Raw genomic sequence first — 26,670 nt, 5'->3', positions numbered from 1 at the left:
ATATCGGTAACATTTAAAAGCGTGAAGCATCTCAAGGACCTTGAGTATCTGAAGTGTGCTTTTTGTGTACTTTCGGGTCAATAATGTGGCCTTTTTGGCAGATTAACTAAAGGTGTGCGGCTGCTGTGGTGGGGAAATATCAGCCTGAAATTACAATGGGCTTTAATGGAGACATATTGAAAGTTTTTGTCACTTCATGCACTCAAGAGGCATTTTGTTTAATTTTTTTGCTTAATTATTTGTCATTTTTCAAGCTACGAGATGTTTTCCCACGTTTGTCATGAAAAAGTATGTCTCAGGAATGTAGGGTTTGGGAATTATGGCAGTTTTAAAAAAATATATGAAGGCAAATTTCAAACTGTCCTCCACTCTAACTCTGACATCACGCACTCTGCCTTAACAAGCTGCGCAATGGTAAAGTTAAAATGTTAAACATTTGATGAATTATGGGCTATATCTCGGGAATTATGAAAGTTATGAATGAGAAAAGTAATAGCCATCGATTCCCGACCGAGCTGAACGTTTTGATGTTTGAACGGAGTTTCTGCGATGTGGAATGTGGGAGAAGAAGAGGGCCAAAATAACAGGCGGAATAATAAAGAATTTTGTGCGTAGAAGAACAGATAGTGGGAATGCTGTTAACAGCATTCCCACTAAATGATATCAGTATTATAATTGTGTGCCACACATGAGATTATCATGCTTACAGCTGAACATGTGACTTTTTTTGTCTGATAGTGAAAGTGCAAATTGAGATGTTTATCACTTTGCCGTTTGGTTGGAATTATCTTGCTGTGCACAAGACAGCTCAAATCCCTTCTTAGAACTCAGAGGGGAAATGTTTAATGACAACAAGCTTAGACAAACATCAAATCAAAAATGTGACTGCAAAGCAAACGTTCAATAATGCAATGTTTCTTGTTACTTTTCATCCTCAGATGTATTATTTTACTCAATATTACTTGTGTGGAGAAATGTTAACATTGTTATTCTCGTACCACGAGATTGTTCTGTTCATACCTCGAGACTAAGACACAGTTTCTCTTTTTTTGTTGCGTTACCTCAATTATTGTGTGGTTTCCAGTAGAAACTGCCAAGCTTGCTTGCCTCCCTGGTGTGTGGAAATGACCAAGAAAACACATTTGGCCAGTTGGAGTGAAATGTTGTGCTTGCCGTGAACAACACTGAGAAATCTCTAATGATCTTACATTGTAGTTTAAGTGCTCTGCTTTATATTATAATATCATTGCTATGCGTGCCCCGATTAAGACATAAGTTAGCCTAGCACTTTTCCAACAAACTCATTAGAACAAACCATTTTGGCAAATCACAGTGGTGTCGGACATAATGCCAGTTGCTGCTGGTGCAGGGGCAGCAAAGTAATGGTGGGTGTGTTTTTATGTTGCTGGCAGGATTTTAGATGTAAGCTACTGCTTTCAGTGGCTTTGAATACATGTTGAGTGTGCCTAGGTGGGATTAATCCACTCAGTGTTGCACCAACAAAGGGAGGAAGTACGTTTGAACCGTTTTTTTCTTCTTCTGCAATCTTTTTATGTAATGAGGCATTCTGTGCTGATGAAATGTATTCAGATATAGTGTTTTATGAAGAGGGCATGTGAAAAAAACTATAATTAGTCTATGAGTGGTAGCTCAACATGGTCATTGCTGAATTTATACTTTTTCTTAAAGCAATCTGATGGAATTGCAAACGGAGATGTTTTATTGACCGTCAATATCCTCCATCAGTGTGTTTGCCATGTCTGACATTTTCTTCTCTTGGGTGGCAACGCAGGGTTGTTGTAATTCCAGCCAGACAAAATGAGCTCCTGCCAGCAGGAGGCTTCATTCGATCTGATGCCCAGCAGAGGCTCGTCTCTCCGCAGCCTCCAACCACCACGGCTGGTGTGGCAGCTTGGCTGGTGCAAAACCGAGCCACATGTAGGCTCATTTCTACTGATTAAGCCAGCCACTCATCTTTACAGAGAACATTTCCATCTCAGTTAACCATTTTTACAGTTTAGAAAACACCTGTCCTGTCTTTGTGGTGTGGGTTGATGGAAAGAGATGATTAACAGATCATTTGAGTTGGAAGAGCTTGAAAGAGACAAAGAGAATACTTCAATCTAAGGACCCAGTAGGCGAGGTTAATGTTTTTTGCAGCATGCAAGAGTGCTTTGTTCTTGGCAAAGGCACTAACTGCATTGAAGAATAGTGCCTGCATCACTTAACTGATGTCACATATACCATAGCTTAAGAATACAGTACATATAGGTGTATATGTAGGTTACCATCATTGGGGGCATGAGATAATAAGGTGTGATAGCCACACATCAACACTGCTGTGTGGAAGTGGGAGGTACAGGCTGTGCTGTATGTGTATACATGTCTTGGTCTATTTTTATCTTGAGCACACTCAGGCATATACTTAGACACTTTGGCTGAATGGAGTAATCTAATCTGATTCAATCTATTACAAGATAACAGAGTAACAAGTTCCTTGTTAGTCACTTGATTTGAGGGAGATAATACATTATTTTATATTTCTACAAGGGCCATATCCGGCCTCTTCACATACTTGATTAACGTTATTGTGAGGGTTTTTTCATGTGACAATAAATTAGATGATAATGAAAAGTAAAAAGTACTGAGATATTTGAATGAAAAAAAAAACAATTCCTCATGAATCGATAAAGGCTGCTTTTTTTTAAACCTGAGGAAATAAATCACTGATAAATAATTTCAAAGGAAATACAAAACAATGATCAAATAAGATATATATTATTTAAGTAAATAGTAAAAAATAATAAGACATTGTCATTGTTGTGTCACTGGATCACATTTATCAATTACTCAATGTGTTTTTCCATCAAGTTATAAGCCATAGCACTATTTCAGGCAAAAATAAATGAACTTGTCTTGCCGGTGTACGCTGTTCATGAGTTCCTGTCGGGCGCCAAGTTGCATCTTTCAAATGGTTTGTTCCATCTGACCAAGAGTCTAAATTCAAAAGATTTTGGGAATTGTTGAGACATTGATAACTATTGCTCAATGCATGAAAAAGTCTTAAAAAGTATTAAAAGTTGATCAATCAATTTAGCGAAAATGAAGGCTATTCAAAAGTATTCAAAAGTATTAAACGGCATTTTCCAAGGTATTAAGAAGGTCCACAGCAACGACAACATGAAGCACCCTTTAATTTACTACGACGACATGTCGGGAAACCCCCTCAAGGCGGCCCCATGCATAGCGCGCCGTAAAATGCTGCTTCTTATTTTAACTTTCGTTGCCTTGCTCCGCTCTGGGGGGGGGGGGGAGAGTGTGTTGGGGTGCCTGATGGTGATGAAAGCTGGTTCGAGGGGGCCCCACAGACTCTAGAATCGCCACTGTAGATGGGGATCAAAGCTGTCCGGTCCCACATGCTAAGTGCTAGCCAGAAAGCTGTGGCGTGCCTCCCCTGCCTGCACGTCGCTGACACACACAGCTGCTGACTCTCTGCACGAAGGAGCAGCGGAGTCCGGGCGATGCTGCTCCTCCAAGGGAGAGACACACGTTCACTAAGCCGACAAACTATATCCGGTCACAGAGATCTGCTATTTTAAAGTAAAGTCAACACATATCGACCCTAAATATAGCATATATTAAGAACGAGAAAAGTCTTAACATATATATCGTTTTTTGTAAACATATGACAAATGTGCGAGGGTGATGACGTCAGAGCATCGTCCTATGTGCCCGGGATTAGCCCCGGACAGCCCCGGCCCAATATAACCCCTGGGTATTTGTGAGGGAGCTCCTACAGTATATGGCATTACCCCGCTGAAGCTCACCAAAGTTTAATATAGTTCAAAGTTTTGTCAATTGTTTTGTTTATTGGTCAAATACTGGTTTCTAATGGTTTCTGAGGAGTTTTACTGGAATGAAAGAGCACAAAGTGTGTCTACAGAAGCACAAAAGCAGCATACTGCATTAAACCTGACCTTGACAGAGAGGATGAAGTTCATGTGGAGAGGAGGCTTCAGTAGTCTGTCTCTTGGGAACAATGCCTAAATCAAATACTACTTTCTAAAATGGTTTATTTTTCTAACAAACCTTGCATTGTGTTGGTCACACAATTCATTCTCTTGTGCTTTGTTCAATCTGCATTATGATAAGGAGTTATTATCACAAACTGTTTAGTTGTGCTATCTTACAATCAATACTGTTTAGTAAATGTGAGGTAAAGTGTGTCGTCAATGTAACCGGTTAGAACTCGAAGTGGCGATGAGGTCTTAAAATGTGTGGAAAGGGTCTTAAAAAAGGCCTTAAAAGGTATTAAATTTGACTTCAGGATTCCTGCATATACCCTGATGAACTTAACAATGTACTTATTGCTACTTTATGTGGTTACTAAATATTCTTCTCACTTTTTTCTTCTTGTTTCAGAGAACTCAAACAGCAGATGAACTATGAATGCTGAACACAATGATCTCCTCCCTCCAGCGCCAGACAATGAGAGGTCGTAGGCTGAAGGGGGCGCTGTCCAACCCCCTATTCGTGCTGCTTTTGGCCCTTCAGATCCTGGTCGTGGCTGGGCTGGTTCGCGCTCAGACCTGTCCTTCTGTCTGCTCATGCAGCAACCAGTTCAGCAAAGTAATATGCACCCGCCGAAGTCTACGGGACGTCCCAGATGGCATTTCCACCAACACTCGCTACCTGAACCTCCAGGACAACCTCATCCAGGTCATCAAGGTGGACAGTTTCAAACATCTGCGCCATCTGGAGATCCTGCAGCTGAGCAAAAACCACATTCGCAACATTGAAATTGGCGCCTTTAATGGACTGGCCAGTCTCAACACTTTGGAGCTTTTTGATAATCGGCTCACGACAATCCCCAATGGAGCATTTGAGTACCTGTCCAAGCTGAAGGAATTGTGGCTACGGAACAACCCGATCGAAAGTATACCATCTTATGCCTTCAACCGAGTCCCCTCGCTTCGAAGGCTGGATCTAGGTGAGCTCAAACGTCTCTCTTACATTTCTGATGGAGCCTTCAAGGACTTGAGCAACCTGCGCTACCTAAACCTGGGAATGTGCAACCTCAAGGAGATCCCAAACATTTTACCTTTGATCAGGCTTGAAGAGCTAGAAATGTCAGGAAACCAGCTCACTGTTGTCAAGCCCAGCGCATTTTTAGGATTAGTGAACCTCCAGAAGCTGTGGATGATGCATGCCCAGATACAAACTTTAGAGAGGAATTCCTTTGATGACCTTCAGTCTCTGGTGGAGCTCAACCTAGCTCACAACAACCTTACCTTTCTACCACATGACCTCTTCACACCGTTGCATCGCCTGGAGCGGGTCCACCTCCATCACAACCCTTGGAACTGCAACTGTGATATCCTGTGGCTCAGCTGGTGGCTGAAGGAGACAGTACCCGCTAATACTAGCTGCTGCGCCCGTTGCCATTCGCCTGCAGTCTATAAAGGTCGCTACATTGGGGAATTGGACCACAGCTACTTCCAGTGCGATGTTCCTGTCATTGTGGAGCCACCCAGTGACTTGAATGTGACAGAAGGCATGGGTGCAGAGCTTAAATGTCGTACAAGCTCGCTGACATCCATCAGCTGGCTTACACCAAATGGCTCGCTGGTGACACATGGGGCTTACAAGGTACGTTTGTCTGTACTCAATGATGGGTCACTGAACTTTACTAGTGTCACCATGCAGGACACTGGGACTTACACCTGTATGGTAAGCAACACAGCAGGCAACATTTCTGCCTCTGCTGTGCTTAATGTCACTTCTGTGGAAAACAGCGGGGTGACCTATTTTACCACAGTCACTGTGGAGACCATTGAGTCCCCGGGGGACTATAGCCAAACGCCACTTCCCCCATTTGGCTGGGTGTCATCCTCGACAACAAAAGGTACTCCTATTTCCACAAGGACCACAGAGCGGACTTACACCATTCCAGTTCTTGATCCGGATGGAGAGGGAGCCCTCAATGGCCTGGATGAGGTGATGAAAACTACCAAGATTATCATTGGCTGCTTCGTGGCCATAACGCTAATGGCTGCTGTTCTGCTGGTAATTTTCTACAAGATGAGGAAGCAACATAACCAGCAGGATCCGGATGGCCCTGCCTCCTCCATGGAGGTCATTACAGTTGAAGAAGAGCTTGCAGGTGTTGCTGCCATGGAGAGACACCTATCGCTGCCTCCTCTGGAGCACTACAACCACTACAACACCTACAAGAGCAGTTACCACCACGGTCCTATGCTCAGTACCATACACAGCTCAGCCACACAGGAACCTTTACTGATTCAAGCCTGCTCAAAAGACAATGTACAAGAGACCCAAATCTGATCTTGAATTTGACTAAACATCTTGTGTCAGCAGTTTCATACTTGGAGTACAATGGACCAAATGTGAAGATAAAAAAGAAGTCAAGATGACATTAACCTGACAGAGGTGATGTCTGTAATGACGAAGAATCACCATTTGGCAAAGGGACGACATATGATACTTTACCAAGTGTCTTTACAAAAACAAAGATTATTTATTAAAAGTATGTCTAGTGGCTAAATGAAGAAAAACAATTTGTGATAGCTTTTAAGCTCATTTTATTTCTCTCTTTCTGTGTAATACTGCACAAGGGAAAGAATGGTTTACAAAACAAATGAACACAAGCAAACAAATACAGCTCATGTGTAGAAAATGATCTATAATTAATATAACGCCATTCATTTAATATTTAGATTTTACCTGATAATAATGTGTTTTGTTTGAGGGCACCGTTTTAAGATGTATAAGCATTTACCAATTTGAAATCTGCTAGTTTTTCAGGCCACCATGTCCAATTCAGCAGTGTTTTATAAGAGTAAAAATAAACATAAAATGGGTTTATTCATGCTGTCATGTTCCAGCTGACTGTCACTCAACACCAAATTAGATCCTCTAATGATAGAGCTCTGGATGATATCGCAGGGAAGCCAGCATGCCTGAGGAGCAAGGCAGCCAAATTAGTAACTGCATTTCCCCTGTGGCTCCTAAAAAACAACCATACATCCTTCACTTTAATTAAGATTAAGTTCTTGCTCCCACTCTTCCTTCTACCTTTACTTTACACTTCAACCTCTACAATTTCTCACCTTGTACACCTCCTCTCTTCTTTAAGTCTAGGCTTGATCTTCCCTGTATTCCCCTCTCATCTTTCTTACATGTCCTCTTGTTTCTTTCATTGTCTCTCTGTCACTTAGCTCAGGCACGTTCTTCACCCTTCGCCATGTCTCATTTGTCTCGCTTTATCCGCCGGCATGTGCCGCACGACGGCAGAATATTGCTTGGGAAAATGAAGGGGAGCATAAGGCTGCAGTATGTAGCCACCCTGTTAACCTAGTAATGATCTACGTCCACTCAGTGTCGCGTTACCTTACCCCAGGGTCATACGAGCATGGGAGCTGATAGTCCATCTGTTAAACAGCTAAAGAGGCAAATGAGGCTGCTTTGTAATGTGTGACCCTGTCAGACTAAAGCAGACGGGGCTAACATAGTCAGTGAAGCAGCTAGGAACCTGCAAGAAAATAAGGGGAGATGGGTTGTAGCTCATTAATCTGTATCAGCAGTTCATTTGCAGAGGGAAAGCTGATAACAAAACAGCATAAGACTTTTCCACTCTCCCTGCGCCCGACATCTAACGGGGGGGAGAGGCCTTTGATATTGAAGTGACCCCTGCTCAGTCTCATTTTTGAGAGAAAAACACCCACACTTTGATGTTGCGTGATTTATAGACCATCAAAACATTGTCTCTCCTGTAGTCTGTTTGCGCTTTGATTTTTCATTTACTTTTCAAAGAGGAAGGCTTAAGGAAAAGGGAGGTAGGGAAGAAAAGTGATAAACAGAGGGTGGAAAAAGGCGAGCCAAACCCACAATGGCCATAAGGGGTCTTCAAACAAATATATTGCTGATATGAAGCAGGAGGAGTGAAAAAAAAGATAAGGAACAAGGAGGCAAAACTAGCCATCAGACCGTCGCCATGGAAACAGTGACCTTGTGCAGAAAGAAAGGAGAGGTAGATATGCCTTTCACTTTGGTCTCTGTGCAACAAGCATATTTAATTTCCCACCGGCAATTTCAGAAATGCGACAAATTATCGACAAAACTGACAATTGAATGTACATTTAAAAATAGTTCTTATGGGATTTGAGCTTTGTGACATTATTTTGCAGTGCAACAAACATGTTCAGTTACTTGAATGATATATTACTGAATGATGTGAACATTTTAACATAAATGTCCAGCAGCCGTACTAACATAGATTTGAGTGTGAGCCACATTAAGCACTGGCACACGCACAAAATCATATACTTCTTATCAATCAGTCCCCTAAATGTATTTATTACGATTTATACAAAATACAGATTAATGACTGGTGATCCCTCGCGAAACCTATTCATTATCAGCCTTTCATTTTGTGTTACGAAAGGCGAGAATAATACCATCAATGGTAACAACGTAGAGTAAACCATTCTTTCCCTTTCCACTGTTTTCTTTTTCAATGCTCGATACCTTTTCAATGCTTTTGGTGGCTTAATGATTCAATGTTGACGCTGGCTACAGTGAAAAAAAAGGTTGAGATTTTTTATATATATATTTGGGGATGAGGGTTGTGAGTTATCAGGATGAGTGGAATATCTCTGTATTGGTATTTGCGTGAGCAGGATGGCTTTATGTGGAGATCAATTTGAATGCCAGAATGAAATTAGACTGACCTGCAGAATGTTGGACTTGAAATACCAGCAGAGTGAGCTTGATTTTTGTGCAAAACCCCAAGCCAAGGTTATCCGATTCTTGTGTGTTATTCTGCCTACTGTCTATGTATAGGGAGGGTTACTGTATGTGGGAATATTGTCTCTCATTTTTGGAGAGAATAGTCATCAAAAGGTTACATTTCTACAAAATAAAAAAAATATTTTCAAAAACATAATGCAAAAAAAAAAGATCTTCAGATCATAATTTTACATGTGCTTCAATTGTTAAAAAAAGACAAAAAAGCTAAAACAAAAAGAAGAAAAAAAACAAGAGACTGTGCTTGTAAGGAGTCCAACTCATTTCTCTGAGGATGATGTTCAATTATTGATACCTGAGATTGTAGTTCATACTGTACATGAATACAAATAAAAGTTGCAATTCTTTTTTTTCCAATGGATTTCATGGAATGTATTATTCAGAGACGTTGTCGCCATTTTGCCGCCTTTGTCCTATCTGCACATTAACACTTGCATAGAAATATTCAAACAAAAAGGATTACTAAGCAGCTCCCAGTATGCTGAACTGAGAAAAATGCGCTGTGAATAAAATGTACTGTAGATTATTTTATGAGGTCAGAGGAGGGAAGTGGATCTCTCTTAGTGGAAAAGGAAGTGATCTTTCTGTATTGTACACGGAAAGTCGGATTCTTTTATCTAATTTGAATCACTCCATCTGTTTGACAGAATCATTTGATTCATGCGGGCAAATCTGAGAATTTCATTACCAATAGCACAATAGGCTGTTCCTGCTCTCTCCGCTGACTCAATATGATGAACAAAGGATCCAAAGAACCTTTGAGAACATTGTCACTCAGAGAAATACATGCCTACACTTCCCTCACTGGCATTTCAAAATGAAATGATTATTCAATCAATTAGACCAAATATCTGCTACCATAAATCTCGATTTGTGTAAAAAAAAATGCAACACCTCAGAGAAGAGACTGCTTTTCATCATGACATCTCCATTATCCAAATAGCACAAAATGGCGCACAGTCACAATTGCCTTTGCTCCATTTCATCCAAAAAGTACTTGATGGCTGCCCAGCAAAATGTTTTGAGGCCATTTGTGCAGGCTTCATTCAGCCACTTAATGGTATGTATGGTCATTCGCAAACGCTTGAATGTCTATTCAAACAAAGGGATCATTAATTCATTCACTCACTGAATACAATTTATTCAGGAAATGACACACTCAGCCTCAATGAAATGATGCCGGATCCAATCCGGAAACTGAACAGTAATCTCATTAATTTCCAGGCAGTTATAGTATGTACTGTAAGCGGGAGATGGAAGTATTTTTACAAGCATTGATTCAGATGATTTATTCCTCATGGGTATATTATTGAAAGTGAAGGTTATTTCTCTAACCTTTATTTGTCAGTGTAAGTATGACATACAAGGATCCCGCTCTGTACCCAGAAAAGCCTGGAGCATGGTTGAAAAAGCCTTTTTTCAAAAAGCCTTTTGTCAACCAGAAAAAAAGGCATGCAGACAAAGAAAAAATAACTAAAGAGGCTGCGTTAGTGTGCCCGTGTTGCTACAGGAACAAAATCAACAATATAATCCAAGATACGAGATGCCAAGTCCATTAAATACCAGGGTACTTCATTGTTGTTTTGAAACAGCCAGGGAAAAAAGAGCAATCAGCAACATTACCAGCAGTTGTCATTGAGAGGGAGCCAGCCTTTTCGGCTGCAGTCAGACTGAAAGCTGTCCTACCTTGTGTGCAAATTGTCACACATTAACAAATAACAAGAGTCATCAATATCCCTGAAGAAGAAAGAGTGAGCAACTCTAAAACCGAACATTTTTATAAATAACTATTTTTTGAAAAGAAAATACCTAAAAAGGACACTAATGGTGTTAAGGAGATATTATTTTCCTGAAAATGGTTTACAATCTGCATCATTGTTATCAAGTGTTCACACCAAATGCAATGCAAATGTATGGATGGCTTGATATCATACAAAGACAATGCAAAGACATTTAAATGACTTTTCATAGTTTAAGGTCACGCATGAAATTTGAGTCAGACTGTGTTGCCCCCCAGCTGGATTCTCCTGACATCCTTAAGTGGAAGAATCAAAAAAGGTCTATATATAAGGGATTATTAGGTTATCTAGTGTTCTTGCACGTACAGTACCTTGCGAGGATGTCGAGACCTTCAAATCAGCGAACACGGTTATGTTGCTAGAACAATGCATTAAAAGGTTCCATTTAAAAGAAAGGAAATATATATTATTGGCAAGGAGTGCTTCTCACCAGCTAAATTATGTAACTGCCTCATTTGCTCCTGCTTACTCTTAGTTAAAATATATTCTATTGTGAGAAAAACAGACCTAATGCCCAAACTAGTTACTTGGATTTTCAGGCCTTTTATGTGCAAATGTACCCTTTAAGAGAAGGTCTGTTTAGGGAGTGCAGTTCTAAGAGAAGACCAACAAGTTACCGTAAATGGACCACCAGCAAGCTGTGAAACAGATGGTATCCCACTTGACTATAATCAAGAATCTAATAAAACCTGTTACACATAAGACTGTCGGACAGAAAGAGTGCCAACTGGTAGCAGCCCTGAAGAGACTTAACGTGTAGGGTGGAATAATCCTATAAAAAGGGTAGGCCTTCATAGCAAGACCCAGCTCCACAGCGCTAGGTCATCGTAGAGAAAAAAAGGTAATCTCTGAGTCTGTCCTGGTGGCTTGGATGTCAAAGGCACAATTTCAGAATAAGCCTCTGGGAGTGAAAGAGCAATATTTCTAGGATTCTGGTGTGGCCAGAAGATATTAGTAGTGGAAGACTTCCTTTTCTATACGCTCTTCATTGTTTACAGACCAATTTGAGTAGGCGAAAGTGGAGTTGCGCCACTACATCTACAAAATCATTGTTTTATAATAAACCAGTTTACACTTACATTTTAAGGTACTAAAAAGTGTAAATCAATGCCAATGGGTTTCGCCTCTATAGTTCTCCACACAGACTGTTTGCCTACATTCAACCAAAGCCTGCTCAAATATAATTGGTAAAAACTACACAGACTACAAACTGAAACCAGGTGCCTCCAATACCAAAATATTGTACTGTTGGCTTCTGATTAAACATTGATTATGATTGATTTTTTCAGTTTTTACAATAAATTATATATATATATATATATATATATATATATATAAATTATTATTATATATAATTAAATAGAAATGTCAATATGTTGCTTGAGATAAATACTATTCAGACAGGGGGCATTGGGTTCACCCAGTGATATTTTTATATCATTTCTTTTTAAATGCTCTGTCTTTTTTACCAGGGCAAGTGCATCACATTTCATTGGACGAAAAAAAGTAGCATGACCTTTCACTGGGATTAAGATGTGTTCTATAAAGAACAAGAAGAAACCAAGAAAATGGAATAAGAAGTTGATAAACTGCTAAAAGCTATTTTTGTATCCAGTATTCTATCAGTAAGAGTCAATGTGTAGCAGATGTAGGCCAAGGCCTTAAATTTGTTTCCAGGCGCCAATAGTTGCCTCTCAATATAGTTGGCATCCGTCACAGTTTTGGCAGCTTTTTATGCTCACAAGTAGCAACAGACATTTGTCTTCACAGAATGGATAAGAAAAAGCGCCAAGTGTATTATGGTTTTATTGAGGAGAGAAGAGGAACCCATTAATGTGGCATCAAATGCTCACTCTGTTAATGCATTTGGTTTGCAGTTTGAGAATGTAAGGTACCAGATGCTTTTTTATTAGGTTCGATTAATATGCTATTTAACCTGTTAAGCCCGAGAGACCCCGGTACCGGGGCACTGCCGCAAGATCTTGCAGGAAACAGTGTCTGAGGGCATGTTCATTTAATAAAACTATGAATGTTTTATATCCATGTAACGGGAAGAAACTCATCTAACTGATCATTTTTTATTTTTTTTAAAAATTAAACCCACAATGCTAACACTGAGCCTCTGAATTAGCAACGAGCGAAAAATGCTAACACCTTACTGCACCGAAAATCACTCACAAAACCTTATTATTTATCTTTTCACCACATCCAACACATCGATTCACATTGTGAGGTGACACAGAATCTATTGACACCGACATTACCACTGAATTATACGTATTTGCGACGTTATAAGCAAAAACGGACATCAAAACAGGTGAACACATCACTAACTTTAAAGGATTATGTCACAACAGAGATTTGGAGATATACAGTATTTATACTGCATTTTAAAACCTTTGATTATTAACAACTGAAGAGGAGGTAGATGTTTTTGATATCCCAGATACATCTAGATAAAACTAAGAGACCTCCATTTAGGAACATACTGTATATGATCCATAATGGCAGATATACAGGGATAAAGCAGTCCTCCCTATTGAACTGCAATTATAGGAGGCACAAGAAAAGACTGCATGTTGCCTTGACAGCAGCCAATCCAAGTACAAGACATCTGGTGGAGCAACAAATGATCCAAAAGTAGATATGAGAAACTGGCAGCCGCAGCAGAGGCATGTGGTTGCTGCCGGAAAGTGATACACGCTCAACATGCCTGTTCGACTCATGTGGGCTGAAAATCCAAAATATGTGTTTCAGCTCCAGAAATGAGCTCTCCTTGAAAGAGAGAGCTTAAAAAACAACATGCTGGTGTCAGCCAATGTTGCCCTTTGGGGTGGAAGGAGACATCTGCTTTTCTTAATCTCTAGTAGTCTGTGTAGTTGTTTCTACAAAAAGCACTAGCCGGTGAGATCTGACAAGCCGGGAGAACATCTGATAAATAAAATAAGTGTTTTATTTATTTAGTACTTTTTAAAGGAATAAACAAAGTGAATTTCAAAAGGAAGAAAAAAAAAAAAAAGATAACAGTTGACATGTTGTGTTGTACTTGTTTTTCTCCATATCCAAGCTACACCTTAGCTATATTTTATATGCAAAACAAACAATGCATGAATGGCCTAGAGAGCATGCTTTGACAATTATTTCCGTCTTGTATCAAAATCAGAATTGCTTTTATTAGACGGAGTGCAAGGGAGCACGAGGGATGCGGCTCGTCTAATTTGTGCTGACAAATTGGAAGCGAGTTACACAAGACAAGATTGACATATTGGGAGAAGGACAAATTGTAACAGGACCTCACATGCTGGACAGACATGTCAGACTGTCAAGTAGAAGGCTAAACATAAACACGTCAAGAAGTGTATACATTTAAGTCTGAAGGGGGTCTGACTTTGCTTGAAATGCGGGCGCTGCAACTCCAGCAGAGTTGGGGGGGATAATAGGGATAAAGCTGCACTGAGCATTAAGGTTGACACATCGGAATAAAGATTGTGAGGAGGAGAGCGTTGTGAGCAAATATAGCATGTATTTATGTAGGTGTAGTGTTCAGCAGAGGTGGAATAAGTTGTAATACCACATTGGAAAAATACTATTACAAGTACAAGTGTTAAGTAAAAGTCTAAAAGTTTAGTAAGTAAAGATACAAAAATGTCAGCCCCAAAATGTCCTTAATACCAAACCTAAAAATCTGACTAACTTTGAATACATTTTCCAGGTTTCTTAATCCATATTAGTACATTATGATTCATTATTGGATTTATATGTCAAACATATAATCCTGCAGACTAATTACTACTTATGTTACATTACATTACATTTAGCTGATGCTTTTATCCAAAGCGACTTACAATAAGTGCATTCGACCAAAAATATACAAACTTGAAGAAAACAGAATCATATAAGTACATTAGGTTTCATAGAGCCAAACCATTTTAAGCGCTACTCAACTGGCTTTAGATATGCCAGTCCTTTGTTAGTATTTAAGTGCTTTGTTAGTATATAAGTGCTTAGTTAGTATATAAGTGCTTTGTTAGTATATAAGTGCTTATTTAGTATATAAGTGCTTCAGCATGTCCTCCTACAAAAAACGACCATATAGGTCGATTGTTCAGCAGCTTATTACGACCCATAGTCACGTTTTAAAGTGTAGCACCTCTAGTGGTCGTGTAAGAAACAACATGCTCCCGTTGATTGCAAACGCTCCAGAGGGTCGTTTATTCACAAATAACCCTCTCTGGAAAATCCTAAATTGTAGAATAGTTTGGCCATTAAAATGCTTTTTGATTTGATTAGATTTCCCCCCCCCCACCAGATCTACACACCCTGGCTATTGTATTTTGCAACATGTTCTATGGCACGTCTCCACTGGGAATTAAGTTTTAAAAGACGTTTTCGTATTTCCCATAATTAGAAGTTGTCAGTATTAAACTGTGTACACCCCTGGAGGTTTAGGGGATACGAAACGCATTGGTGTTATCACATGGCAGTAGCCATCGATCATCTTAAGATAAGATAAGATATACTTTATTGATCCCAAGTTGGGAAATGTTTTTGTTACAGCAGCATGTACTACTTTGTTCTACTCCACTACAATTCAGAGGTTAACCTGGTATTTGTATTCCACTATATTTATTTGAGTTACTTTGCAGATTCTGATTAATGATGTGAAATATAAACAACCCTTAAAGCAGACTTTAGTTACACCTGAGTAAAGTTCAGGGAAGGTGATTGCCAAGTGCCAAAATAAACTACGCAATATATTAGACGTTAAGTACTTTGTCAGGCTTAATATTTATCTATAGATACCCCCAAAGTTTTTTTCTTATTCAAAACAAGACCTTAACCTTAAAGTATTCTTTAGTATTTAAATAAAGCCTTATTAGTTTTTCTGTTTTGCACATCCTTCTATTAATATCTTTGGACGTCCTCCACTAGCTGTTTTATTGTAGAGATCACTACAGTATCTTCTTGATATTTTCTATTCTATATCTCTATCATTGACCTTATACTTTGCCCCTATTTTGTATGTAGGCTACTCTTAATATTTAAATGTTCTCATCAAATATAACATAATCAACACAAATTATTCAATAACGTGCTTTAACCACTAGGCGGTGCGGGTTACACAATAAATTATACTTTCCAGTATAATTTCCAGTTTAGTTTATGACGGATTTATTTTGTCATCCACCCATATATTGTTTTGATATTTGTAACACCAAACATGACCTAGTGGTCTAGATAATAAAACATAACAATATCAAACATAATATTACTATTAACTTTATTGTGAAATTAAAACAGAACGGTAAAGAAAAATACAGTTTCAGTCTCTCGATTTGAAGCTTATGCATTGTACCATGAACCTGTATAGACCTGTAACAGTCAACTGCATGAGGAGTTGGAAAGGTAGTTTCTGAAGATGTTACAAATAACAAACAGCATACAATGCCATAATACATTTGTATTATTAGTGTAGGACACTTATGTATGTATAACATCTGATGATGTGTAGTTTTATTCATGTTTTCACATAATGTACAGGATATTGCTATAATATTTCACATATTGTAGTTCTACACATTAATATCTGATTTGTAAAACAGACAGAAAGGTATATCCGTCATTTAATGGTAAGCTATTGCAATTCTGAATCCATAGATGTGTCTCCCATCACCCAAAACCCCTGACTATTCTCTCAACTCAGTATTTACATTATTTAATTCAAAGAAAATCAGTAATATCTTGAAAAACTACAAGTCCCTTTCTATCAGCTGTGCACCGTTATGGTGTAAATATAACCTATTTACCAATTGGATCAAATATAAAAGTCAGCCGAATTAGTATTGATACTGCAAGGAGACGTATTGTGTGAAGAGAAATTGAAGATGTTGTTTAATTGCTGATATATTTATGATCCACGTCACGTATTCAGTTTCGGCGGCATTTCTTCCAGTTTGTCCAAAGGTCTTCTAATCAGGGCTCTATAAATAGAGAACTAAGGCAGGTGTGTAATATGTAATGCAGCCGAACCGTGTATTACAATGCCGTTATGTGATGACTTCCAAAGAGAAAAGCAAGCACACTCGGAATAAAGTATTATCTTCTTTTTTTTTTTTAAATGTTTTCGGATTTCATATCGCATAAACACCATATCCCCGTGCATTGCGGCTAAAACATCCAATCACCGAGCTTCAATGATAGCTGAGGATTATGGGTAGATAGATACCAAGGTGCGCAATACATTATTGTGCAATCTATGCCTGTGAGCGTGCTGCGCGAGCCGAGATTATGTGTGTGTGCGTAGTTGAACCTTTTCATATTTAAGTTTGTAGCAAGTAGAGGGCTGCTGCTGTGTGTGTGTGTGTGTGTGTGTGTGTGTGTGTGTGTGTGTGTGTGTGTGTGTGTGTGTGTGTGTGTGTGTGTGTGTGTGTGTGTGTTTGTGTGTGTGTGTGTGTGTGCATTAGTTTTAAAGACCCCCATAGAGCTAAGTTTATAACTCGAACCCTGCTAACAACGGACTATTTTTGACCTGCCAGTCGGGTGTTCTTTTACCCATAATGACCGCCTCGCTGCACATTCTCCCTTACTTAACTTCGACCTCCGGGGTGGCCTTACTATGGAGGAGTGGATTGAGCAGTGCCTATCTCCAGAAAAAAAATGCACCTAAACGACGACATATACAGCTACGTGAAGAGCAGGTAGACCAACTGGAAAAGTACCACCATTCAAAAGCTTTCTGATGCGGGTCTTGAAACAAAGCAGAGAAAGTATGACCGTTAGTGGCCACAGGTGCGAAAGCTCTCTCCAGAGCTACTGGAAGCCGAATCTCGGGGACCGGAGAAAGTGGAGCAATATTCTCGCCACGCCAAGCAACAGCCTAGAACAACCTCAGCCTATACAAGTAACCACGTAAGCCATTCTACTGATGCTGGACAGTTTTTCAGTGGGTGCACAATAAACGGCAACATACACATTAATGTAAATAAATAGCCAAATAATGGATCAACGCTCTCTGTCTAATATGTTCGCTAGCTGTTAGTGTTGTTGCATAGCAACCACCTTGCACTATGTTTCGTGCAGAAGGCAACAGAGGGACTATTTTATTTTGAACATCATTATTTACTAATAAAAACTATTTAAATTAGAGTGTGTATTTTTCTTTCATATTGCCACACTTGGTAACCGTTTTATAAAAGCAATAGCTCACTTCAGGCCGTGATATGCTCATTATATCACAGCTAAGGGGCGTGGTTCGGCCCGACGCGAAGCGGAGGGTCGACAACCCCCTTATACCACGGCCTGTCGTGAGCTATTGCTTAAATGTACGACCCACCGGAGCGTTTGCAGTCAACGGGAGAACTAGAGGTCGAAAACTTTAAAACGTGATTATAGATCGTAATAAGCGCTTGAACAATCGACCTATTTGGTCGTAATAAGGGCTTGAACAATCGACCTATTTGGTCGTATGAGTTGGAGGACTTGTTGAAGTGCTTAGTTAGTATATAAGTGCTTTTTATTTTATTTTAATCTTTTTTTTTTTCATTTTATTGCTCGAAGTGGAGTCGAAAGAGATGAGCTTTCAGTCTGCGCCGGAAGATGTGTAAGCTTTCTGCTGTCCTGATGTCAATGGGGAGCTCATTCCACCATTTTGGTGCCAGGATAGCAGACTTGTTTTTGCTGATGGAACTTGGGTCCCCCTCACAGTGAGTGTGCAGCGAGCCGTTTGGCTGATGCAGAGCGCACGTGCTGGGGTGTATGGTTTAACCATATCCTGGATGTAGGAAGGGCCAGAACCATTCACAGCATGGTACGCAAGTACCAGTGTCTTGAAGTGGATTCTAGCAGTTACTGGAAGCCAGTGAAGGGAGCGGAGGAGCGGTGTTGTGTGGGAGAATTTAGGAAGGTTGAAGACCAGACGAGCCGCTGCATTCTGGATGAGCTGCAGAGGTCGGATGGCACATGCAGGTAGACCAGCCAGGAGGGAGTTGCAGTAGTCTAGGCGCAAGATGACGAGAGCCTGGACCAGAACCTGCGTCGCTTTCTGGGTCAGAAGGGTACGTATCCTCCTGATGTTGTAAAGAGTGTATCTGCAGCAGCGGGTTGTTGCAGCGATGTTTGCAGTGAAGGACAGTTTGTTATCTAGGGTCACACCCAGATTCCTTGCAGTCTGAGTCGGGGAAACAACAGAGGTGCTGTTGTTGATTGTTAGGTCAAGATTGTTGATTGATATTTTCCTGGAAGAAAAAGCAGTTCAGTCTTGTCAAGGTTGAGCTTGAGGTGGTGAGCAGACATCCACTGAGAGATGTCTGCTAGAAAAGCAGAGATGCGTGCGACAACCTGGGTTTCAGAACTGGGAAAAGACTAAATTAATTGAGTGTCGTCAGCGTAGCAATGGTATGAAAAACCATGCAAGCTAATGACAGATCCGAGCGGGTTTGTGTACAGAAAGAAGAGGAGGGGACCGAGGACAGAGCCCTGAGGGACCCCTGTAGATAATTGACAAGGGTCGGACTTGGACCCTCTCCAATTTACCCTGTAGGTGCGGTCTTTGAGGTAGGAGGTGAGGAGGGAAAGTTCATAGCCTGTAGAGGGGTAAAAAATACAACATTTGCTTTCAAATTGTAGAGCAGTAGAAGTAAGACATAACGGATGTAATCAAGAAAAGTACCTACAAATTCTACTTATAACTAAATACTCTTGCTTGTGTTCATCATTTCTCTGTTTCATAGGTTTTAAGATACATTTTGGAGACTAGTAGACAATAAATATTAATAGAGTTGTGTATTTGAACTATGCTTGGGACTGTCTATGGATGTGGATGTAAGAGGGTTACGCAGTCAGTGGGGGAGTGTGACAGGGGGCAGCAGTGGCGGGCTGCTGTGTGATGCGCCATAAGTGTCTTATGCTAAACATGCAGTTACCTGCGTTGGCAGACACGTTTGGCAGAGATAACAATATTCTCTGCCCTTTTCCATGCTTTGATGAGCTGGCAGCCGACTACTGGAGTGTTCAGCTGTTCAGATGACAGGCTGCTGCTTCGCTCTGGCACCTCGGGTGTAAAAGGTATAATCTAGCAGAAACGACTATCAGACCCCCCCCCCCCCCAGAGATTTTATGTCATAATGACGGCAAAGCCAAAATGAATTATCGATCAATCAGCGCTCCTGCTCTTACATCCTTGATAAATACCAAACTATTGGTTCAGTAAACTCTCCACCAATAGGTCGCATGTGGGGTTAGCAACAGAGGAATAGAGACACTAACATACAGTTCTCCCTGACCAGAAACGTAGGCTGTAGTAGCCTTAAGGCAGGAGAGCACTTAATGAATATTCAATATTACAATTATATTTGGATGGACAAAATATTAAAATGATCGGTCAAGGATGGCATTTAACCATGAAACGGAAACGACACAAAACTGTGAAAATTCTATATTCAAATATTAAGATTGGAAATTGAGATGGAGAATAGTTCAACTAAAAACTGAAAATAACCCAAAGGACAGTAAAAGGATGAAATTAAAATGTATGGTCAAATGTGAAGGCTGAATTTGAAAGTGTTTTTTTCCAGCTCCTAACAGGACATTCCAAAGACGTCACTGCTGTATATGGACTTATTATTACGTATGACAATCTCCCACATATGTAGGATAGTGGTAATATGAAGCTTACTGCATAATGTACTGCCATGCATCAGCAGGTAGCATGGAGAACAGAGGATTATACAAGTTGAGTCAAGATGACATAAAGCCACACTGGATGTCAAACATTGCAAAGATAGAAAATGTCTTTGCAATGATCCGGGGTTGTTAAAAGAAACATGGCTGATCATCTTTTTTGCAGGTTAATCCAGCTTCACATTTAACTTTACTGAGTGATTAAAGGGCATTAAAACAACTTGTATTTGTATAGGAACATCTGGGATGAGGAAGAATGATCACCTCTTTAGCAGTGTATATCATTTATATTAGACAAGTTGAATTTTAAGGCTGCAATGCATGATTATGCTTGCAAGTATACGCACAGCCAAACATCCTCAGAAAAGCTCCTTTGCGGGGTCTTAAGTGGCAGGTTGCACCTCTTCAAGCACATCCAATCATTTCTACCAACGAGGACAAAGATGGGGATGGTATCGGAGAACTTTAAAGAGTTTTTGCAAATATGTTAATAAAATAGTTTACTGCAAGAAGAAACACACACAGATTATAACAGTTAAACATGTCCCTGTTACAATAACAAGCTCTAATCCTGCATAGCAATCTCTTTTAGAATGACCAGTATTTAGAGTACCACACTACTAACACATGTAACTGTAATCACACTACATGTATCCGGTTAAAGCAGTGTACCAGATTACTGTTTAAATTCTGGTTATCAAGTTACAGTAACTGAACTGGTGGAGATGTCCCCACCTGCACTAAACATTGAAATGTAACTCAATAACTCCATGATCCAACATTTATTTTATAGTCTACCCTCTGACTATTGAACATTGTTTTTTATGTAAATATTAATATTCAAATGCAGACACGAACTGTTGCCTAGCAACAGCTGCTGTAAGTGGAAGAAGACAGACGAGTGTAGGAGGCCAGATGCAGGACAGAATTAAAAAAAAGTAGTGGAGGAATACATAGAATATCAAATAAAGTGTGCAGTTCTTATCAGGAATATTTTCTCTAAGGGAGAGCAACTGCGGGTAAAAATCCAAAGGAAAATCTCCAGAGTTGATTTACAAGCTTCAGAACCACAAGTAAAATGTTAGAAAACATAGAAAGCCAAAATAACAAATTGAAATGGGCCTTTTTGACTCATATTTATACATATTTTGCGTAGTAAGAGTGGAAAAACTGAGCATTGGAAAGGGCACCAGGGATTTTATAGTAGAATACATAGACAGAGTATAAATCAATACAATCTGGTGTTGTTTGACATAACCTTTGTGCCTTTTTTGGTTAATAAAGAATATTATGTAGTATTAATTTTTGTGTTTCCAAAGCCTCAAGTCAATTACATAATTGACATCTCACTTGAGTGATCTTTTTTTATTGTTTTTATGAGAAATATAGTTCACTCTTAACTCAAATTATTTCTGATTGTTTAGGTTTTTCAGAATATATGTCACATGCTCTATATACTGTACAGACACTGTCTCACATTGCAAACGCTCAGCTCGTATTTAACTGGGTTATCTATCCTGATGTGTTTTTCTCTGACAGCTCCACGCTTTAAAAATGTTTTGACACTGTCACTGTGAATGATGTGGCTCTTATCGAGGAGGAAATGCATCGTTTGGGAAATGGGGGAAGGATTTGGAGTGATATGACTTTCACTGAATGGTTTAATACCAAACCAGTTTTCCCATACAGCACCTTAGCCCACATGCATCCTTGAAAAAGACCATTTCAAGTATGCTGGCATTAAATACAAATAGAACATGCCACTCAGGATATACTGTGCATTGCTACTGTAAATCCATATGTACCGATACCAAAATAATCCCTTTAAAGCCAGAGAGGGAAGTGAGTGCACAGAGGAGTGAGAGGAGAGTGGGATCAGAACTCATGGTTCACCTCCAGAACTTGGAGTAAGCACTTTTCGTGTGTTTACGTCTGGAGTGATGCCAAGCTCTAACCAAAGACCTCATCACCTCTTGAAAGGATTACATGCCTTGACATTTTGACATTTGTATACATACAAATGACATCTACCTTTCTTTCTTAGTGGTTTTGTTTCCTGCCAAGTGCGCATGCAGAGCAGAGCTTCAGTGATCACCTTGAGAAAAGCTGTACTGATATCACTTCCCTTACCCACAGAAATATTCAGTTTCAAATGTTCTGTTTGCAAAAAAACTCTTAATTCAATTGGGTTGAAATGTAGGCCATGGGCCAAGTAACAGGAGTTTTACGTGCGTGCGTGCATTCGTGATAATAATATAAAGTCCTTTAAATTATGTTAAAACTCCTGAACAAAGAAGATACAAAGTTTGGTATTTTTTGGTTCAAGACAATGGTACTATGGGTGAATTCTAAATTATTTCCTAGTATTTCATACATATTCCAAATGATGATCCACAATTAATGCCACAAATGGCCTAATTTTAACAACCTTTGGCCCAGAACATATTTGTATAAAACAAGAAGGTATCAGTGTGAGTTTTTATTTATATTACATCCCAGTAAAATTATTGGGTTGGCAGATTAGACAGATTTGTGCATCTTGCGCAATTCCACAAATAGACGTGTATCAAGATATATGCCATTCTGCCTTTTTTATATGATGAATTGCAACCATATTCCATGTCCATTTCTCTGATTCGGGTATAGAACATCTACAACAACATTTTGATTGGATGTGTGAATCCTTCAGCTCCTGTTAACCAGTCTTGCTGATCCAGGGGAAGTTTGTGTGCAGGGTGGGGGAGGGGGAGGAAGCATAATTGAAAGGCGTGCCTTGTTCATCTCCACCGGTCCAAACACACACGAGCGCTTTAATTTATGGGACCTTTGCTCTGCTTCTGTGTGTTAATGTGTGCGCTTGTATGTGTTTGTGTGTTCCTCGTTTCCATGATGAATGGCTGGGAGTGCATCAGTTAATTATTGTTGGGACAATGTAAAACCGCTAAATAAAGCCGAGTCCATGCAGATGGGGTCGCACACATTGGACAGGGATTACGTTACATAATAAGTATGAGTGTTTGTTTGGCATTAAAGGGTCGAAAAGAGAAGACAAACAAATATTGTAATTAGGAGCAATTGCTATTTTCATCATTTTTCCCACTGGAAGGGTGTACTATATGTTTGGTGTTAATGAGGCTACTGTATTGACTGTACTGTATGTAGATATAAAAAAAACACTGGATTATAATGATAAGAAAGCAGAATGAAGGAATTATTTATCAAGCATATAGTGCAGCAAAGAAAATGGGGGGAAAATGCTCAATCACTTTCTGAAACTGCTAGAATGATTTTGGAGGCCCCACCCCCCCCCACCCCCAACCGCTGCATATCTTTGTGAAAACCAATTTTCATCATCTGTGGGACATGCAGAGAGGAGAAATGTGGCCAGTGACAAGCCATGGTGGGTAACATGCAGGTTTGTGCACTACGAACTGACTTCATATTCAATTCCTCTATGCTTTGAAAGGTCATTTTGTGCTGTTCTTGATTGAGCACTTATCCATACCTGTATCAGAGACAGACATCTCCTGCAGGTTTCTTTTCCTAAAGTGCTTTATCTATATTTCTATACCCTGGGGTTGAGAGGCATTGCTGGTGAGATAATTATCCTTCACCAGTTGTTGACTGTCATCGCATGGAGAACACATCAGGGGGCACATATTTAGCGAAACTAAAACAACCTGACATGCTGCTTTTACTGCTGATCTGCTAAGCAATGAGATGATTTAACTGAACAAAATAATTATTGTTTTGCATTTAGCATTTTTTATTGTATGGCAGCCAGACCAGTTAAGTGGTTGGAAGTCATGCATTTCGCCGTTTTCTTTGTGCTGTGTAATAAATCCTATCAAAAAGGAATAACGTTTTCAGCTAGCTAGTTTCCAGAATTACTGAATGTTCTTGTTTTTCACTCGTGCTTATGAAAGTTACACGCTTGAAGTGCAGGATATGAAAGATTTCTCCATAGAATTAATTAAATGTCATGTTGCAGTTTTCCAAAGAGCCAATATGCAAATAGTACAGCCAGTTTGAACCAGTTAACAAGCACTTCATTGCACTTGACACGCTGCTGAATGTGCAGCCGGCTCTGAAACAGGAGCAACATCTGTGACAATTGCCATGAGTGGCCAGAAAGGTCTCCATCACCTCCCTTATTTTCACTCGGAAGTGCTGCAACTACCAATGTACGCCAGAAGCGAGAACATAATTAAAATCGGACAAGGAAGGCAACAAAGTTAAACAAACCTAGTGTGATGAAAACTTCAAAAACGTACTTCAACAAGCTTGGATTTATGCAGAACACAGCAATTAAAATACCCCTTCAGCTGTTACAAAAGATGCTGTCTTTGTATAGTGGTAACTCCTGTTGATTTAAGCTGGACTTCTCGAGTGGCAACACCTGCATGACACTAACAAGTACAGTCAGTACTTGTTAGTGTCGTGTACTTCAAACACCTGTGCAGACTCTACATGAGCTCATCATTAGCATGCTGTTATGCATACTTTTAAGTTGAGATATAACTAAAGAAAAAAGGCTTTGCAGTGAAGAGATTCAGAATAGAGACAATAGTTTCTCCTTTTTAAAGGTTGTAGAATATTACCGTTTCTAGTCGTAGTATAGTAGTGAGCCTCGCATTTCATATAAGGTCAAAAATAATTGTGCAATGTTCTGATTTTCGTGAATAAGACATCAACAGCCATTTGCCACTATATTCTGTCTATTATATCAAAGCTGAAGGGGCCTTAAACTGCACCACATCTCGCTTGGTGCAGTGAAATAATGTCAAAGCTGAAAATCATGAGCTATTGAGTTTAATCCACTTCCATCCATCTTATTGCTCAAAGAATTGCGTGAAAACAAGTGGTTTCAGAATGTGGCTGTGCTGTGCAGATCTGGATAAATCAGTTTAATGATTACATTAATGTCTAAAAATGCCCCAAAAATATTCTGAAACATGTTCATCACTGCTTTCTTTGAAATGTAGTTATTAATTTAGATCTGTAAATTACATTTACAAAAACATTTTCTTGCCTTATTTGCGTTTTCGGTACGTCCGTTTGTTTTGTGTCAATTTCTCGTTTTGGATTCATTTATGAATCCTCCTGCCAGGGCAGACTGGCCATCTGTAGAATCTGGAGAACCACAGAACGGCCGGTCGTCAAGTACCGGCTCGGTTCGCTGACGGCCGGCACCGCCCTTACTTTATTATGTTTTTAAACGGCCTCATTGAAGTTGCGCCGACAGAGGACCGCCGTGTCCCCGCAGCGAGGCTTCCCCCCCGTTGACAGGTCAAGGAATACCATGATCATAACACCAGAGGGAGCTCCACAAATCATGTAAAACCCAGATTTGGCACAAAAAAAGGGGAATACACATATCGCAATTATGCCACATCAAGGTGGAACGCTCTTCCCACAACTGTAAAGGAAAGTAAAACTATACTTACCTTCAAAACCTCTCTTAAAGAGCACCTTCGGGGGAAAGCATTGCAAAACTGGCCCCGGTAATGGTACAAATCTCAACCTGTCGTACAATGGACAGCTTCCCCCCCCCCATCTATGTATATACTCGCATTTTAGACTCTGTTACTAACTGTATATCTGTAGACTTGGTATGTCTTAAATGTCCGGTTAGGATGTATTAGAACGAAATCTAAAATGAAAATTGTAAATAAGCCATCTGTATGTAAAAAACCACCTGTATGTAAATTGTAAATAAGCCATCTGTATGTCAAATATGTCTTATATGTCTTAAATGATATGATGAATTGGAAATGGGGGACCCTGATGTAAACAAGACGAAAGTCTTTCTCTGGTCTGCATCCCCTTAACAATTGTATGTTTTGAGCTGTACTATACTGTACCCAATATACAAGCTGTTAATAAACTTTTCAATCAATCAATCAATCAGACAGTTCACTAGCACCCCCCTTGACAATTTACGTGGGTTGGTCTGGGTGAGATTCCAGGGCTGTATTTTAGTCCTAGTCCGCCCCTGTGTTGCACTGCGAGATTGTGCAGTAAAAAAATAATCTGAATGACCTTCTTAATTAGGAGAACCGATGAATATTTGTAGACATAGTCAACAGTTGTATGATGCAATGTCCAGAAAGCAGCGCTTCTCACAGCTTTATCTCTATCATTTAACAGCCTGACTTACACTGAAAATATAATGAATCGAGGGAGAGAAACAGACCTTGCAGCCCTTCAGCATGGGCATCCAACTCATCTTAAGCCAGGAATGTATCAGCATTCAATTCCCTAGTTTATAAAAATCCTTCACACCTGCAATTTACCAATGATACAGTAGAGATAAGTGTAATTGAAAATGAGTCACAGAAACGTGGAATTGAATTTATCCAAAGTG

The 26,670-nt window shown here is 39.7% G+C and overlaps 1 protein-coding gene across 1 annotated transcript in view; it reads left to right on the top strand.

Moving 5' to 3' along the window:
- lrrc4cb (leucine rich repeat containing 4C, genome duplicate b) overlaps positions 1–9,183 on the top strand; it is a 39,146-nt gene extending 29,963 nt beyond the window's left edge. Inside the window, exon 2 of the mRNA XM_034116170.1 lies at positions 4,423–9,183. Within this exon, the coding sequence (XP_033972061.1) occupies positions 4,450–6,345 (1,896 nt within the window). The 5' untranslated portion in view covers positions 4,423–4,449 and the 3' untranslated portion in view covers positions 6,346–9,183. The remainder of the gene's footprint in view (positions 1–4,422) is intronic.
- The last annotated feature ends 17,487 nt before the right edge of the window (positions 9,184–26,670 follow it).

The sequence above is a fragment of the Trematomus bernacchii genome, unplaced genomic scaffold (genome assembly GCF_902827165.1).
Source record: "Trematomus bernacchii unplaced genomic scaffold, fTreBer1.1, whole genome shotgun sequence".
NCBI classification, from domain to species: domain Eukaryota; kingdom Metazoa; phylum Chordata; class Actinopteri; order Perciformes; family Nototheniidae; genus Trematomus; species Trematomus bernacchii.
Note: the sequence above shows the minus strand (reverse complement) of the source record. Positions and strands in the feature narration are given on the sequence as shown.